Source organism: Molossus molossus, unplaced genomic scaffold (assembly GCF_014108415.1).
Source record: "Molossus molossus isolate mMolMol1 unplaced genomic scaffold, mMolMol1.p scaffold_m16_p_12, whole genome shotgun sequence".
In the NCBI taxonomy this organism is placed as follows: Eukaryota; Metazoa; Chordata; class Mammalia; order Chiroptera; family Molossidae; genus Molossus; species Molossus molossus.
In genome coordinates, this window is record NW_023425347.1 from 56,076,815 (window position 1) to 56,094,305 (window position 17,491).

Genomic DNA, 17,491 nt, shown 5'->3' on the forward strand with positions numbered 1-17,491 from the left:
CGCCCAGTCGCAATGCTCACTCTTTCGTTTCATACAGCACCACCCACCCCGCACCATCACTCACTTGTTCCCAAGTCCCTTTACCCTGCTTCATGTTTCTTAGACTCACTATCACCTGATACGGCATCTATTTCTTTATTTTCAGACTCCTCCACAAGTACAGACTTTGTTTCGCTCGCAGCTTCACCCCCGCATCTAGAACAATGCCAGCAACATAAATATTTGCTGAGTGACTAAAGGAAGCCTCGTGGATCCTTTCACCAAGAGAGGGAGATAAACTGTTGTTTGTTATCTGACCCTTCCATCTCAGATAAGATTTTTACATCCTTCACCTCCTCTAATCTTCCTTAATCTTCAGGGAATGAGTTAAAATCCCACTGCAGAGAAGAAGAAAATGAGACCCCAGACCTCAGAGCAGAGCACGGCAGCTTTCTGGAGAGGCAGAGGCCTGGGTTGGGTCCTGAGCCTTACCCCCCCCTGGCCCTTAGATATGGGGGTCCCGGGCTCCCTGAGTCCCTTTGGCCCTAGTGGAACAGCCGAGGCTCTACAAGAAGGGCTGGTTTACAGAGAGAGGCCTGGGAAGTGGCTTTTATCACTTAGTTGGGCACCAAACATTAAAGATAACAGCTTTTTGTAAACTCGTTTGTCAAAATAAACTCATCATTATCAATAGGCTAAAAAAAATGCATTGTGGGTTATTGCTTTAGGGCCTCCCAGACACAGTTTCCAGTGATGCCGCCCTGGGACACCTTTCCTGATTCCCCCCTGCCAAGACACAGTTTCCAGTGATGCAAACTGGACACCTTTCCTGAGTACCCCCTGCCAAGCCAACTGGCGCCGTGCCTGACCGCCCCAGACTGTGCCCCAGCGCTTACTACACAGCCATTACCTTGTCCACGCTCCACCAGGCCAGCCTTCGAGCTCCTAGCAGAAGTACCTGTTGCTCTAGCACCCAGGCCAGTGCCAGGCACCCAGCAGGCCACAGTGCACGTGCTGACCAGGTGCCCTCCTGAATGGTACCAGCAGGGCGAGAAGTAAACAGCCCAGGCCTTTCTTCTCCCTGACGACCGCCTCAGTCCCAAGATACGAGACCAAAGGTTGGCTGCCCTGGCCGTTTTGGCTCAGCAGTTAGAGCGTCGGCCTGGGGTCCGGAGAGACCCAGGTTCGGTTCCCGCTAAGGGCACGTACCTCAGTTGCAGTTTGTCCCCGGCCCTGGTTGGGTCGTGTGGGTGGCAACCACTCGATGTAACCCTTTCACGTCAATGTTTCTCTCTCTCCCTCCCACTCTAGCTGAACAAAAAATAGAAAAATGTCCTCGAGTGAGGACCAAAAAAAAAAAACTTGGTTAAGCTTCCTTTTCTCTCTCCCGCAGGCAGGCTCGGAGGACATATGGCCCGGCCTGAAACGGAAGGTTCACACAGGCCTTTCTGGCCAGATCTGCATCCGGATTGCTTGCAAATTCAAAACTTGGAGAATGTCCTCCCTTTATGTATTAAGAGAAAGAAGAGAGAGAGAGTGTAAGAGCCCCCAGGGATATTTCCCTAGTAATAAGACCTTTCAAATTCCTAAACAAAGAAAGGGGACTGGAGAAGCACCAGGGGAGGGAAGACAGGATGCTCAGGGCAGCAAGACTCACTCACCGCGCCTGTTCTCAGTGGGGCCCACAGCCCAAACCTGCCCCCAGGCTCAGGCACAATGCCCCCTCCCCTGGGGCAGATGCCAGGGCTTTCCACACCTTTTCTCAAAATTCAATTACATGAAAGAAGAAAAAGAAAAGGGCTGTACAGGAGAATTTTAATTTGTTGCCAATTAAGGGCAGAGTGACCTGAATTTATAGCAGCAGGACCCAGAGTTACCACAGATTTTGCCTCTTGGGAAAGCAGCCCAGCTCAAGAGCGGCCCACTGCTCCCCTGCAAATAAAGCCCAAAGAAGGTTTATCTGAGTCAAGATTAACTTTTTAAGAGGTTGGAGTCCTCATCTTTTGAAAGAGATAGGTTTTCAGATTTTTCAGTTGCTCAAAGATGCATTTTTAAATTGCTAGATAGTAATAGCAAAGCAAACTGGAGTTATCCCAGCCTCTAGGAAGTAAAAGCTCAGTAAAAGTAAGTAGAGTCTATTTCACTGGCCACCGGGCACTGTACTGGCCATGACCCAGATTCAGATCCTACTGTAAGGAGCATCCAATCCACTGATAGCGAAGGTATCAGAATAGTAAAAACTGCACAAATAAATATTTGTGAAAGCAGGCGGGTAGGAACCCAATCTAGTCTGGCCATTCAGGGAAGTGACATTTAAGTGGAGCAGGAATGGCAGTTGAAGGGTTGGGGAAGGATGTCCCTAGGGAGGGGACAGCTCATGGAAAAGCACATGTACAGAAGTGCCTAGTGAGCCCGAGAGATGGAGACAGAGGGACTGCCTGAAAGTCCCGTCGGTACATCCTTGATAATATTGTGGTTATGCCAAGCCTGACCCTCTTACTTTCCCACTTTATATCCTTAGGTGAGACTCTTTAGATCTTAATTTCTTTCTTTTTTTAAAATTTATCTTTGTTGCTTAAAGTATTACAGATATCTCCCCATGTTTCCCCCATAGTCCCCCTCCACCAACCACCCCACCCAGGCCTTAACTGCACTGTTGTCCATGGGTTATAGATATATGCATATAAGTTATGTGGGTAATCTCTTCCTCCCCACCTTAATTCTTACTGCCCCCCACCCCCAGCTGTGAAGGTCCTTCTGCACTGCACACAGCTCTTCCTCTGGCCCTCCATGCCATGTCCACACGAACACATTTTCATTTTGCTCTTCTGCATGTTCACAAAAGCTCAAATGTGAGCCTGGGTAGTACCCAGCCCTGGCACCAGGAAGTGCTCGTGTGGTCTGGGCTGACTGACCACTCAGGACACCGCCTGCTGCAGGGAAACAAATCAATGTCTCCCTCTCAAGTTCCACCTCCTCCAGAAAACCCTCCCTGTAACCCCAAAACAATGCACATTTCTCTCCTCTTTGAGCTACGAAACTTCCAGTATACACCCTTCTCGTGGCTCTTAATTACATTGAACTTAGCATTCGCTCAACACATCATTGGTGGTTTGCTACGGAGTAAAACAGACTGGAGTTACCTAACATTAGATCTGGGCCGGTTATAGGACCCTGGGGAAGTTACTTAACATCTCTGAGCCTCGGTTTTCTCTTGGGAATATGTGGGATCTCCTTTGAGAAATACACATGGACATAAACCACTATCAGAGGTTATCTCTGCACGGTGGGATTATGGGTTATTTGGTTTTTGTATTACATTTCTGAGTTTGTTTTTAATGGACATATATTTTCTCATAAGAAAAAGCATTAAAACTGCTTCCATTTAGGTTGAAATGATAATGATAATAATAATCGCCCTGGCTGGTTTGGCTCAGCGGTTAGAGCATTGGCCTGCGGACCGGAGAGTTCTGGGTTCAGTTCCCATTAAGGGCACATACCTCGGTTGCAGTTTGTCCCTGGCCCCGGTTGGGGTCGTGTGGGTGGCAACCAGTCGATGTGTCTCTCTCACATGGATGCTTCTCTCTCTCTCTTTCCCCTCTCTCCCTCTTGCTCTATCTGAAGATAAATGCAAAAATGTCCTCAAGTGAGAAATAATAATAATAACAATAATAATAATAATAATGCCACTTCATTTTGTCAGGATTAGTAAGGTAAGGTGTGTGCAGGGTCAGGACACATTAACCTCACCTAAAGCAGAGGCTGCAGGCTCTGGGCAGAAAATGGAGGAGTGACTGGACCATCGCCAGACCTCTCAGCACTGCCTGCTCGGGATAGCAAAGTCCTCTCCTGCTCACCAGCTTCTCTGCAGGGCAGGGACATGGCTGAGGGCATCTCCCAGCTTCCCCACCACAGAGGTGTTGCCCCTAAATCCCAGGGTTGGACTATGATGAGCCCGTCATAGTTAGGCTTGGGGGAAAGGGGTTACGATTGACAATCTCCCCGTAACAAGCTTGGAGTGCAAGGCATAATACTTCAATTTCCCAAATGATGAACAGGCAGAGGAGGAAGTAAGGGGGAGAGGGTGAACTGGAGACAATAATTCTAGAGAGACAAAATAACAGGATTCCACTAAAATACTTGCCAGATGGGTGGCCCATAGTAGTTGCTCAATAAATGATGGGAGCTATTATTACCAAGATCAAAAAGGTAGGTGTTGAGCTAAATCAGAATAGGTGAATGCGGCGCAGGTGGCCTGTGTGAGAACACTGGCTGAACGTGAAGGCACAGGGGAAGGAAGGATAGACAGTAGATTCCTGAATGAGGGAGCGCTGGGAGGAAAAGAACAAGATCTCAGTTAGGGGAGACAGAGACCGGGAACAGCATGAGCCAGATGTGCTGGGCAGCTGGGGCCAGTGCTAGAGTACACAGATTCTAGAGGCTGCAGGACAGAGAAAGGGTCCTAAATCAAGGCCAGGACAGAGAGGTTTGATTCAGTGAATAATTTTCCTATCACTTGGGGGTATCCATCTTGTCACCTAACAAAAACAGTAAACTTCCTAAGGGAGAGGGGAGTGCCATATATTTATCCTTCATCCACTTTGGTTGCTAGATCCATATTTAACTAAACAGAATCGCCAGTGACTTCTGTTTGCACAGCACATGACACTCGGAGCTGTGTGACTCTGGGGCCCCTTCCTTCCTTGGCTGCTCTACACCAGCAGTGAGCAGGCAAAGCGACTGCTCTGGTCCTTGGAGTCTATGAGGCTCAGGGAAGCCTCTGTAACCAACACTCTGGATTCCTTAAGAAACTTGTTTCTAAGCCTGAGTCCTGAGGCAAAGATGTAGGAAGATTATTTATAAACGTTTTGACCATCTCATCTGTATATATACATATATACATACATATATATAGTTTAACCCCAACACAACCATAAAATCTGACAACTGCTCCTTTAAAAAAAATCAAGCCAGTGTAAGGGAGGAATGCTTGACTCCCTACACCCAGTGCTTTCATCTTTGGGAGGCAAAGTAATCAGTGTTAAGTGCTGGACTCTCTCTGTCCCTTTACTAACTGAACTGCTCCTTGCAAGGGCTGGAGGCTCAGACTAGACAGTGACTTATTGATGAATCGGGTACAACAAACTGGGTGTGCTCAGCTCGGCTCCTCCCTTGCTCAGTGGGGAGGAAGGCCCTTTATCAGGTGTCCCTAGAAGACTCCTACAGCAGGTTCTCACTCTCTGAAGATGACCTGGTCATAGGCAAGGCACCTGACTCCTTGGCTTGGGGACACCAGGCATAAGTGAGCAGAGAGCTGTGAGCAGCATAGAGAAAAAGAGGGGAACTCCTCACTAGGTTAAGAACATCATCAAAATGTGCTGCTAGTTATTGTCGGTGAATCTCGAACAGGCGACATTTGGGGCCTGGAAGTTCCCACACAACCAGTTCTCGGAGCCAAGCACCACTGTCTCAAGGTACAGGCTTCGGAGGCCACATGGAGGGCTGTCATCTCACTGCAAGTTGGCGGGGGGGCGGCGATACTCTGCAGGGAATGTGAAAATGATGTAAAAACTATGAAATACCCGAGTGGAAGTGAAGTCCAAGAGGTGAGGATATCATCTCTCTCATGGAGAAGATGTAAGTCGCTCTGATATATGCCTGAGCCCATCAGGAAATGGTGTCAATTTCCCGTGAAGAACAAATAGGAAACTTCCGGGGGTATCTAGGATTTCAGGTGGCAGGATCTGTTTTTACCTTAGGATGTTTACCTTCACAGAGCTTAAGAAAGCTCCTGTGTTTGAGAAATATTAATATAGTTATAGATGAAAAGTTCTAGGTGCTTGGAAGATCTGCCTCAGAGATGATATATTATAAAATAAAGGCTAACAAGGTGCTGAGGTTTGGAAATGTTGCCCCATCCTGTCCTGGGAAAATCTCAGAAAAGGAAGTGTGCTCGTACTGCTCCCCATTTATTGCATCCCCATTTAAGGCACGGGGTGACTGAGTGCACACGCTGGATATACCCCAGGCAACCCACAGGCACGCCCCATGGTGCTCCCAGCCTGGGGCGGGGGGGTGCACCATGAGCTTCCTGTTGAAGGTGAGGAAAATGTGTCTCTGAACCGGTCATGTAATTTGCTGGCCCGGCAGGAAAGCGGTGAGCCCAGTTTCACACCAAGACCTTCTGAGGCCCAATCTCCTCTCTGAACGGCTCCTCTACCTGCTAAGAATCACCAGCTGCTCAGTAAACTTGTATTTTTGTTTGTTTGTTTTATCCTCACCTGAGGACATTTTTCAATATTTTGTTCAGATAGAGTGGGAGGGGGGGGAGAGAGAGAGAGAGAAACATCGACGTGAAAGGGACACATCGAGTGGTTGCCACCCACCCGACCCAACCAGGGCAGGGGACAAACTGCAACCAATGTACACGCCCTTAGCGGGAACTGAACCCAGGTCTCTCTGGACCGCAGGCCGATGCTCTAACCGCTGAGCCAACCCGGCCAGGGCTCATTAAACTTGTTTTTAAGCAAATTCTCCCAGTCTGTCTGCAAGTGAACTTCCTTAGCTTTACAGGAATCCTAGCTCCAGGTCCCTCCTACAAATGCCTCACAACTATTTCTGCAAACAATAGCTGCTTTGAGGAGAATCAGGCAGATTCATTAGGTGGCGAACTGACAGGGAAAATAGACACAGGACAGTATCTTAGAGTCCTGACTTCCAAGCAGGTAATCTTTTAGAGCAGAAAGCACTATGGCCTGGCGTCCATGAGGCTGGCTTTCAGCATGGCTTCACCAGCTACAGTGACTTAGGTGGGCTGCCAACCTTCCATGCGTCATTCTAATAGGAATAATGAGAAAGAAAGAAATCCTATTTCATTGGAGTATTTGGAAAACTAATGATACTATTATACATGAAGTAATTTTGTAAGCTGCAAAGCCCTATACACATGGAGGATTTAATTGTAATTATTTGACTCAGATATTTGGCTGGGATCTTACAGAGAATTTGAATTATCAGCTAGAGATTTTTTAAAAAGCTGAGATGCAGCATAGAATAATGATCAAGGACAAATCCCTGGACTCAGGACAACCAGGTTCAAATCCTGGCTCCCCCACTGTGTGATCTTGAACAGGTCACTTACCTTCTCTGGACCTCCGTTTCCTTATCTAGAAAATGGGGATAATATGAGTCCCTACCTCACAGGGCTGCCCTGAAGACTATGGGAGTTAAAATACTCAAAGAGCCTAAATGGTACTCAAGATGCTGGATGTATTAACCATTACTATCCCACTATGATTTGCATCAAGCAGGCAAAAGGGGGACTGGAATTTAGAAGCCAGCACCGCCGAACAAAACTGCTGCCGCAGAGAGAACAAGACACAGTGCTTTTGACAAGGAGCCCTGAAACGTACTGCCTTTTTAACCCTCTGGGGAACGCTCTGGGAGAGAAAGCTGTCATCACAGTCCCAGTAAAACCAGGTTTCCTCTTCCCCTCCCCCACCCCCTTCATATGCTAAAAAACGTAACTGGCATCCCTCAAAGCCCTCTTTCTTCTTCATCACTCTCCCATCCTCTTTAGACCAGCTTCGTTCCTGGATCAAGGCCCAGTCTGAGAACCCAGGAGAGCTTAGGCCAGTCCACGGACACCAGGGCGGCCGCAGAGTGTTCAGCTCCTCTCCTCCTTTCGCATCTCAGTCCTTCCCACTTCCTCCCAAAAGACCTCTCCCTTCCCAGGATTCTGCATTTATAATTGCTAACTCTGCACTTGCTGGCTGTATAATTATTTTCCAAGTGCCTATTTTATTGCCCCTAAAAGGTAAATTCCCCAAGGGCTAGTTAGACTTCTTCTAGACGCCCCACAGTGCTTAGTACAGTGCTAGAGACACTGTATGTGTGCCATAAATTTGGGAGGGGAGTTAACTGACTGGACAGAGCCCAGGTTCCATGTGAAGTGGTCAGATGCAAAGCAGTTTGTGCCTCTATTCCTCCTCCCCAAGCCCAGGAGAGATGCTGCTATCAGACCACAGCATTCCTTCCCAGAGATCCTGGAAGAACCTCAGAATCCTTCTCAACACTGAACCGCAGGCAGCCGACACCAGTTGACAGGGAAAATGAAGCCTTATGCCATCTCTGCTCTCTAGGACTTCCTTAACTGAATGTGCACAGCATGGGGACTTAAATACCTCTGCCATAACTAACACTCCACTGAAAAGAGCTGGTGACTTGTCTGCCTTCGCTGGACCCGTGGATTTCAAACTTTTGATCATGAGATCCCAATAATAGCCCAAATCAGCATATACAGAACTGAGGCTAGTTTCCCAAAGCAATATTCACCTTAACAATGTAGTGCACTCTGGTATTTCTTATTCTTATTATAGTCTATCTAAAAATGCTGGTCCTGCCCCAAGAAAATGATCTGGTGGTGTACACATGCATATAAAATGTTAATTAAGGTACTATTAGCAGCTGTAACTGATAAACCCCAAAATCTCAGCCTTCACTACAATAGAAGTCTATTTCTTGCTCACATAAAACCTAAACAAGTACAGGCTGGCAGGTGACTTCCCCTATGCAGTGATTCAAAGGGAGGGTTCCAGGTTGTTTCCATCTTTCGGAATCTTCAACACATGACTTCTAGGGTTATCATGTTCAGGATCATTTCAATCCTGTCTGGGCAGTTTTTTTATAGGTTAAGCCTACAAGTGACACTCATTGCTTCCAATCTCATGCTATTGGCTAATATCTAATCACATGATCTCACTTAACTGCACGGAAACTGGGAAATGTAGTCTAGCCATATGTCCAGGAGGAGAGGGAAGTAGATTTGGTGATTAGCTAGCAGTCTCTGCCAAAGATCTGCCATTTGAAAAACCCTCCAAGACAAGGACTTGGGCTTTATCTCTCCAGTGACTGGCAAAATATTGGATCACAATGAGTGCAGAGAAAAATGTATGATCAGTGAATGAATGGGGAACATGGTAGATTCTGGCCAGAGTTCCAGGAGTGTTATAGTTTATGATTCGGCTTTGTGATTCTCTCCAAACTCACACATGTGCAAATCCCTTTCCCCACCCAAAGCAGAGCTGAGTCCAAAAATCTGGATTAGGGCAGGTGGGGAAGAAAACAGAGAAACTGCCTCAGTGTCTTCCCTTCCATTTGGGGACTGCACGGCCACTTACTCCTCCAACAGCAACATGCCTGTTGACAAGGAGCACAGCAGAATAATTAAGAGCACAGGGATTCTGAGGCAGGTTAACCCTGACCAGGCCTCTCTCTGGTTACATAACTACAGCAGAACACTCGCTAACAACCACTGTGCGTATTAACGGTACTGAGCATTTTCTACACATTATCCTACTGCATCCTCACAATAAGTCTATGAAAGACACTGATGTTCTCCCTGTGACCCTCCAATTCTCCAAGTGAGAATTCCTACCTCTGTGTTCCCATAGCACTTTTTTCATAACCCTTTCCTATAATTCACTAGTGACAGGTCCATGTGGAGGTCCATGTCCATTCGTTGTCTCCCCAACTACACTTCGAGGACAGTGAAAGCAGTATACACCTGAGAGTCAACATACCTATGTTCAAAGGTCCAGATTCAAATGCCAAGTCCCAACTTAACAGTTGTGTGAGGCTGGCCAAGATACTTACCTCCCTGAGCCTCGACTTCCTTATCTGTAAAGTAGGATTAGAAGTCCAACCTCAAAGGCCTGTGGGAAATAGAAGCCTAACATTTATAAAGAACTATTCCCAGCACCTAGTAGGTTCTTTAAAAGTAAGAATTTCCCTCCACCATCTCTCCTTGAGGGTGGGGAGAATGTTTTACTTCTGGGCACTAACACTGTCTCTTGCACATAATAAATATACAATAAATGTTAGTTGCAATGCGTTGAATGATAAGCTTTACTGTTGAAAAATAAAAATAAAAAACACAAACCCTGCCATGGTTTTTAGAAGTTCTCTTTATCTCCCCTGTCCCTTCCCACACACTTCATTACTCTTCTCTCTTTGGGTAACATGAACTTTTTTTTTGTACTCAGAAATTTTAAATGGCTAACAGAGCACCTCAGGATTCCTTCCTCTGGCCATTATCCTTCTCTTTCAAGTTGGGCTCAGCAAGATTATTTGGATATTGGAGCTAAAAACGGTCAGATTACAAGTGGAGGTCCCTGAAATGTAACATTCCCCATTGCAGGATTCTGGAATTACACCAAGCACCAGGGAGAGGCTGCTCTTCCCCAAAGAGCTCACTGTTCTGAAAAAAGCCTTTGTTTTAAGGCTTTGCAAACCGCAATGTGGAATCTCTTCCCATCCAGGTCCCCAGCACTGGCCTGGGTGCTGTTCAGATCCAGAGTGTCTATATGCTCCCTGTAAAAAGAAATATTCAAGAGTCTAAAAACATTGTAACAATTGCTTCTTCTCTGAGTCTTGGTTCATATCTCACAGCATAATAATCACGGTTTTGGAGCCAAATTTTCTAATTTTCCAGCAAGCCCCCGGTAATGACAGTGGCTAATACACTGCATGTTTATGAGGTCCGTGGCGCAGTTAGGTGCCTTATGTCCATTATCTCCTTTAACTGTCACCAAAACAAAAAAACTGTAAGTCAGACATCACTGTTATCCCCATTATGCAGAGAAGGAAACTGAGGCTCAGAAGGTCAAAGAACTTTGCCCAAGGTCACACAGTCAATGAGCAGCAAAACCCCGGTTCAAACTTTCAGCTATCAGGATCAAATCCCATTCCATTTCTGTTACTCCATACTGCCTCTTTAAATGGCTATAAAAGAAGGTCCTTTCTGTATAGAAATACTTGAGAAAATAAACAGCTTGCACTGGTTGCTCTTTTAGATCCCTTTCCCCTCTTAAAAAAAAAATCTATGGTTCAATGGTGAGAAGGGGGGATGGGGAGGAAATGTAAGGAGGCCAAACATTACGAGGCTTGCCTTATCAGTATTTAATAACAGCTTTGGGATCAAAACTCTACAGAACCTTATTTATGGACAGACAGTTACTGTTAAGCAGAGCCTTTTATTTTCATCTGAGGATGTTGTAGCCTTCTACTGTCTTTCTATTAGTGAGAGATGGGGTGTGAAATTTGCTGGCCCTGCCAAGATTATCCCATTAAATTATCTGCCCTCTTCCAGTGTAATTCACTCAGGGGCAACAGTCTGAGACTCAGGCCCTGTGGATGTCCATGCCCAGGCCTTCTGAGGGGGAAGTGCGAAGGAAAAAGTTCAGGTGGTGGTAGCATCCCAATGACAATAACATCAATCCACGTTTCACTGCCTTACCAAAATACAGTGGATGCCACAATTATCCCATTCCTAAACAAACTGAAAACCCCAACCGAGCTTACTGCAACAAAGAGAGAGCCTTTTTACTGCTGTTTATTTTTATTTTGTATTCGTTAGCTTTTTAGATATTCCTGGCATGCAAGTCAGGCTCCATGTAACAAGCAGCTGCATTTAGTTAAGGATTTCGAAGAGTTCCCCCCACCACTCCCGCCATCCCCTCCCCCTCAACTCCAGAGAACTTTCTCAGACTCCTAGAAGACTATTTCTTTCTCTTCGTGTGTCTGCAGAACAGTCTCTCCTGTCACCCCTCAGGGAATAGGTAAGGCCAAGCTGAGGCCCTTCTGTTTGAGAAAGAGGCCTCGGAGACTTCGGCGTTTCCCAGCTGGGGCTGGATTTGCCAGGGTCTGGTCCACATCGGGACTGTGGAGCTGGCAAGCCAGCTCCCACCAGAGAGCACTCTAATAAATCACCCCAACTCAGTCCACAAGCAAGATGCAAATACAAAGGCACTTCATCAAACTATATCTCATCGCTGGTTGCAAGGAAACGCCAGACACTCCTCAAACCTCATCAAAATTGCAATTCATTACAACAATGTAATTCCTCCTGATCAGAGGTGCAGACCATTCCGAGGCCCTTCAGGCCCATCTCTGAGTTAAAGCAACACTGGCTCAGGGAACTCCAGCACAGGAAAGAAAATTGAAATTGGCTGTCTCCAATCATTTCTTATAACCCCTAGATATGGTTAAGAAAAATTCCCGTTGCTGCTCGTAGAAAACCTGGAAAAAGGGCACCTTTGGCCCATTCATAAAGATAATGGAAATTCTAAGACTTAACCCAGAAGAGACTGTCTACGGCAGCAGTTAAGATAAAAGCCATGACCTCTCAGGGTTGGTAAGCCATTTCCTAGTCATGTGATCTTAAGAAAGTAACTGCGCCTAAATTTAAATGAGCTATTTATGCCATCTCCTTCACAGGGTTGTTGTGAGGATTCCGTGAGTTAATACTTGCAAAATGCTTAGACTAATGACTTGCCCAAACACAAGTATCTGTTAAAGAAATGGTAGTAACAGAAGCATCTCAAAATGCCTGGGTTGGGCAATTACATTCTTAGTTGAGGTCAAAGGACTTGGCACCATTCTTCAGCTTCTCCCAGGCCCAATAAGTCAGCCTGGTGGGAGGGAAACTAGAAAAGGAGCAGAGGTAGAGGTTCCCCGGATTATGCAGATCTGGGCTAAGGCCCAGGACACATCACCAAACTCTAAACCCCTTGCAACCGACCCAGGAAGGCAACTCAATGCTCCAGGCACCAAACACTCCAAATCAGCAGTTCCTATCTTTGGAGGTTGCAATTTTCTCAGAAAATCAAATTATAGCTAAAAACATAAAACCACAAAAATGCACATAAAATTTTGTAGATCATTCCCAGGGGTTTGTATATCCTCAATTTCAGGTACCCCAAGTTAAGAACCTCTAGTCTGGATGCTCTTCTCCAATACTGACATACATGGTTTCACTTAAAACTCGTAACACGTCGGTAAGGCTCAGAAAAACTAACTGACATACCCAATATGTGGGCAGAGAAAAGATGCAAACCCAGGTCTGTTATACACTAATGACTGTGCTTATAACCATTAAGCTCTACTGCATTCCCTTTAGACTAGAAAATGAAGCAAGAAAAGGAAAAATCCTTTTAAATATGCAATGTTACATTTTTACTAGGAAAAATTTTGCATATGACCAAAAAAGTTATTCTCTCTCCATTCAACAAAAATCTATGGACCACATGCTATATATGTGTAAACATATGCCATTTATATGTAGATATACATTTACATCAATATACAAATAGTCTACAGAGTACTCTATTCTCCATAGGATGCCGTGTAAAGTTTTCAAAACTATTTGACATGGGGTATGTGGTCACCATCAAACCACAGCCAAAATGGATACTAATGAATGCAAGTGACACATCATTTACTACTTTTCTAACTTTCAAGTCTAATTTGAGGCCTATGCTCATCATGCTGGAGATGGAAAGGAAAATACAGACTAACAATGAGTTTTGTTTTGTTTTGTTTTTTATCCTCTCCCAAGGACATTTTTCCATTTTTTGTTCAGATAGAGTGGGAGGGAGAGAGAGGAAGAGAGAAAGAAACATCGACATGAAAGGGACACATCGAGTGGCTGCCTCCTGCACGTCCCAACCAGGGCTGGGAACAAACTGCAACCGAGGTACATGCCCTTAGCGGGAACCGAACCTGGGTCTCTCTGGAGCATAGGCCGACACTCCAACCGCTGAGCCAAACCGGCCAGGACTAACAATGAGTTTTTAAAAGGACTTCTAACTAAATATCAGAAAGATAATCAGAGGCATCAGGGTAGCAAACAGCCTACCAAGTATGCTAAAGCAATACTGGAAATTAAATATTTTCCACACACCACCATATTCAGTTTGACCACACCCTTTGTCTATTGGGCCTCTGTGTGGCTCTGCCTAGGGAGTGTTTGCAGGAGTCTCCAGTAAAGTTGGGGCGGCTGACTTGGCCCTCAGTGTTATTGCCCTCAAGAGACACCTATTCTAAAGGTAGACAGGTCAGACACCTATTAAAATGGCATTGGGAGGTTTACAAAATGACAGTAAACACAATAGTAGGTTACCTCCCTCTGAGTCCAAGTAGCCAACTCACAGAATCTATGGGATTCTGAGAAAGGCCCAGGCAGGTTTCAAAGATCCTGGGCTCTGGGTGCCATTATTAAGGTTTCAGCTTCTAGAGAGGTTTGGCTCTGGGTAGATAGGTGGTGGGTGAGGAAATCAACAATGCACACACCAGAAAAAAATAAGTTTAAAGGTTTTACTCCTCATGGCTAACGTGATAGTAAAGTGATAGAAGAAATGCTGAGCTTTTTAAAAATAAATAAATAACTAAATGAAACATATCTCCCCTTTAAGCTGATTTCCTGAGCTACTGTCTGGGTTACCTTAGGAATCTTGGATCAGACAAGAAAGTAAATCTGAGTTCTCCTAGAAGCTTTATACCCCGTGAAAAGATCAAATATACACAGAAATGAAAAGGGATTTCTAAGACAACAAATAAGACAATCATAACAGATTTTAGCTCATTTATTCAATAGTTTGGAATAGGCAATACTCTTTAAATTTTTTAAAAGCCTGTAGACAGTTAAACAAGACAGAATTTGGGTGACTGCTGATAACAAAATTCTTACCCTCAGCAAAATCACTGCATGGGCATTTATTTAAAGGTATATGACCATAGAAAGGTGTGCTCCCCACCGCACCCCACCTCATGATCTAAAAGCATCCATTGGCCCTGGCCGGTTTGGCTCCGCGGTTAGAACATCGACCTGCGGTCCTGAGAGACCCGGGTTCAGTTCCCGCTAAGGGCATGTAACTCGGTTGCAGTTTGTCCCCGGCCCTGGTCGGTTGTGCGGGTGGCAGCCACTCGGTGTGTCCCTTTCACATCGATGTTTCTCTCTCTCTCTCTGTTCCTCTACCCCCCCCCACTCTACCTGAACAAAAAATAAAAATAACAAAATAAAAAAAATAAAAGCAACCATTGTTTAAAGGGTAGGCAGAAGTAAAGGAGTCAGACAAGATATAACAGGATTAATCAAGAAAGGCCACAAAGTAGGAGCCCTGCCTTAGCTAGAATCACCTGGTCACCTCCACCTCAATTTACTGGGCAACCTGACATCAGCAGGATGTTTACACTGTTTAGCAGCATGGCCCATTTTTCACTTTTCACCCAGGTGTTGTGGCATGGGGACAGATGTTAGGCATCATAGAAGCAAACATCCATGTGACCAAATTGTTTACATTTCATTAGGATTTTCACCACAACGGTGCAAGCCCAGCTGATGTACCTCTTAATTACAATTAAAAGCTCTATTTACCCCAGGAGTCTCCAGATTAGCACAGCCTCACAATGGGATCAGTTTCAGAATCATCCTCAGAAAATGTGGTTCCCACTTCCCCAAAAGCATCTCTAAGAAATCAAAGTGCACACACACACACACACAACTCCTTCCAGAGTGTTTCCTACCATGAAGATTATTGGCTAGGTTTTAGTAAAAACGAATTCTGAAGTTACAGTCTATGTACTGAATAGATATTTTCCCCTCAACTGCTATATAGCCCAGAGCTTTTTCTCTTCCTAAATACAGCCTAGCTAAAATGAAAGATGCATGATAAAAGAGCAGAGACTACTTATCCGAACGGGTTGGGCTGGGAGTGGGGGAGAAAAGAATCCAAGGGCTTCAGCACCCCCTCAAGGGATGCATGTTAAAAGTGAGGCCCAAGACCCTGGAGACTTTAATCAACTTTCCCCCTCCAACCTCCAAAGAATGAATCGGTTGTCTCCACAGGCGCAGCCAGGCTCTTCCCTCTCATTGTGTCCGGGCTCAGACGCAGCAAGGATCCCAGCTTCCCGCAGCGAACTAAGACGCTCCGGCTTTCCGTGGAGTCTTTCTCTAACTGTTGCAATTGTCTTTGGAGATTACCAAAATCAAGTATGCATTAGATGGCTTTTCCTCCCTTGTTTGTGGCACACACGCACGCACACGCACACGCACACGCACACACGTGCGGTCAGAGCACTCAGGAGCAGCAGGCCGCCTCTGACAGCACATTTTGCACAAAGTGGCGGCGGCGGCGGCAGCGCACACGTTGTGGCCTCCCTCGTGACCCTCCAGAAGGCTGAAGAGCCGGGGGCGGTGGAGAGGCGAGGCCGCCCGAGTCCCCGGAGGACAGGGCTTTTGTTTGGGTCGGTCTGCGGACAGCCTGGGCTCTCGCAGGAACCACCGAAAATACAAGCTCGCTCCTGGACCGCGCCTTCCGGGACGGCCGCTGTTTCGGACAGACTTGCCTGAACGCCGACAAGGGTCCAGTTGGGGACCGGGCAGACCAGCGGCACGGAAGTGCCCCATCGCCCCATTAACCCCGATCCCTCCACGCTGTCAGCGCTGACAACTGCGGCGGGGCGCCGAGGAAGGGGTGCTCGGGCGCACCCCCGGCCGCAGCGGGGTCCAGGGCAAAGCCTCGCCTGCCTCCCCGGCTCCCGGAGCCACATTTGCGAGACCCACGACGGGTCGCGGCCGCTGCCGAGGCAGGCGCGCTCCTCCTGTGAGCGCCGCGCCGGGCTGGCCGACGGGAGGCTGGCCGAGGGCCGGTGGGCTCGGGAGCCGGCGGACCCGCCTCTTACCTTGGGCAGCGGCCCCGCGCGCCGCCAGCAGCAGCGCGGCCAGCAGTGCCAGGAGCGGCGGGCGCGTCCCGCGGCGGCGCGGCCGGTGCATTCCTCCTCTGGCGGCGGCGGCTCCCAGGCCGCGCGCAGAACATCCACGGGCTCTGCCCGGGTCCCAGCCACCTAGTCCGGGCTGCTCTCCCCGCAGGATGTTGGGGGCGTCGGCGAAGTTCTTTGTCCCTCTAACCTGCTCCCTCGCCTCCGCCCGACAACTCGGGACCCTGTAAGCGCGGTCCCTCCCAGCCCTCCGGCTGCAGCCTCGCCTCGGCCGGCCGGTCCGCCCCGGACTGTCCGTGTCCCACTAGCGGAGGGCGAGTCTCCCCAGCTCGGACTCGGAGGAGCAAGCCCTGCGCCCGCGGGCTGTGGTCCCTGGCTCCCCCCGCGGCGGCTGCGGCGGCTCCTCCTGCTCCTCGCGCTCCCTCTCTTGCTCTCAGCCTCCCTCAACTTGTCACTTTCCACCAACTCCCCAGCCGGAGCCCGGACCAATGGCAGACGCGGGCCCAGGCCGGCGACCCAGCGCCCTCTGCTGCCGCCTCTCAACACCCGCACCCTGCGACTGCCCAGAAAGTTGAGGCTCCCGCGCGTCCCGCACGCCCACCTCCCCTCCCCCACCGCGCCTCAAACCTGACTGGGGACCTGAGACCTGCAGGCCCTGGGGACGATTTGACCAAAGAGGAAACTGAAGCCCAGGAACACTTGTCAGGGATCGCAAACCAGTTCGTGGCTGAATGGCTGAGTTAGGAGGCCCGGATTCCAGTAGTCTCAGCTCTGCCACTGTTAGCTGTGTGTCCCTGGTAATTGATTTATTCATATCATACAGTTTCCCTTTTGAGTTCCTCTTTTACCCAAGTGATTTATGTTTTCCCATTTTGTCTTTAATTTGTAGTTTCATTGCCTTGAAATCAATGTCATCTGTATTGCCTCCCTTTGGAGATTTGAGGATTTCTCTGTG

The 17,491-nt window shown here is 47.5% G+C and overlaps 1 protein-coding gene across 1 annotated transcript in view; it reads right to left on the reverse strand.

Annotated features, from left to right (window-relative positions):
* Positions 1-16,989, reverse strand: part of ROR1 (receptor tyrosine kinase like orphan receptor 1) — a 378,939-nt gene extending 361,950 nt beyond the window's left edge. The window contains exon 1 of the mRNA XM_036256134.1: positions 16,501-16,989. Within this exon, the coding sequence (XP_036112027.1) occupies positions 16,501-16,591 (91 nt within the window). The 5' untranslated portion in view covers positions 16,592-16,989. The remainder of the gene's footprint in view (positions 1-16,500) is intronic.
* Positions 16,990-17,491: the final 502 nt, after the last annotated feature.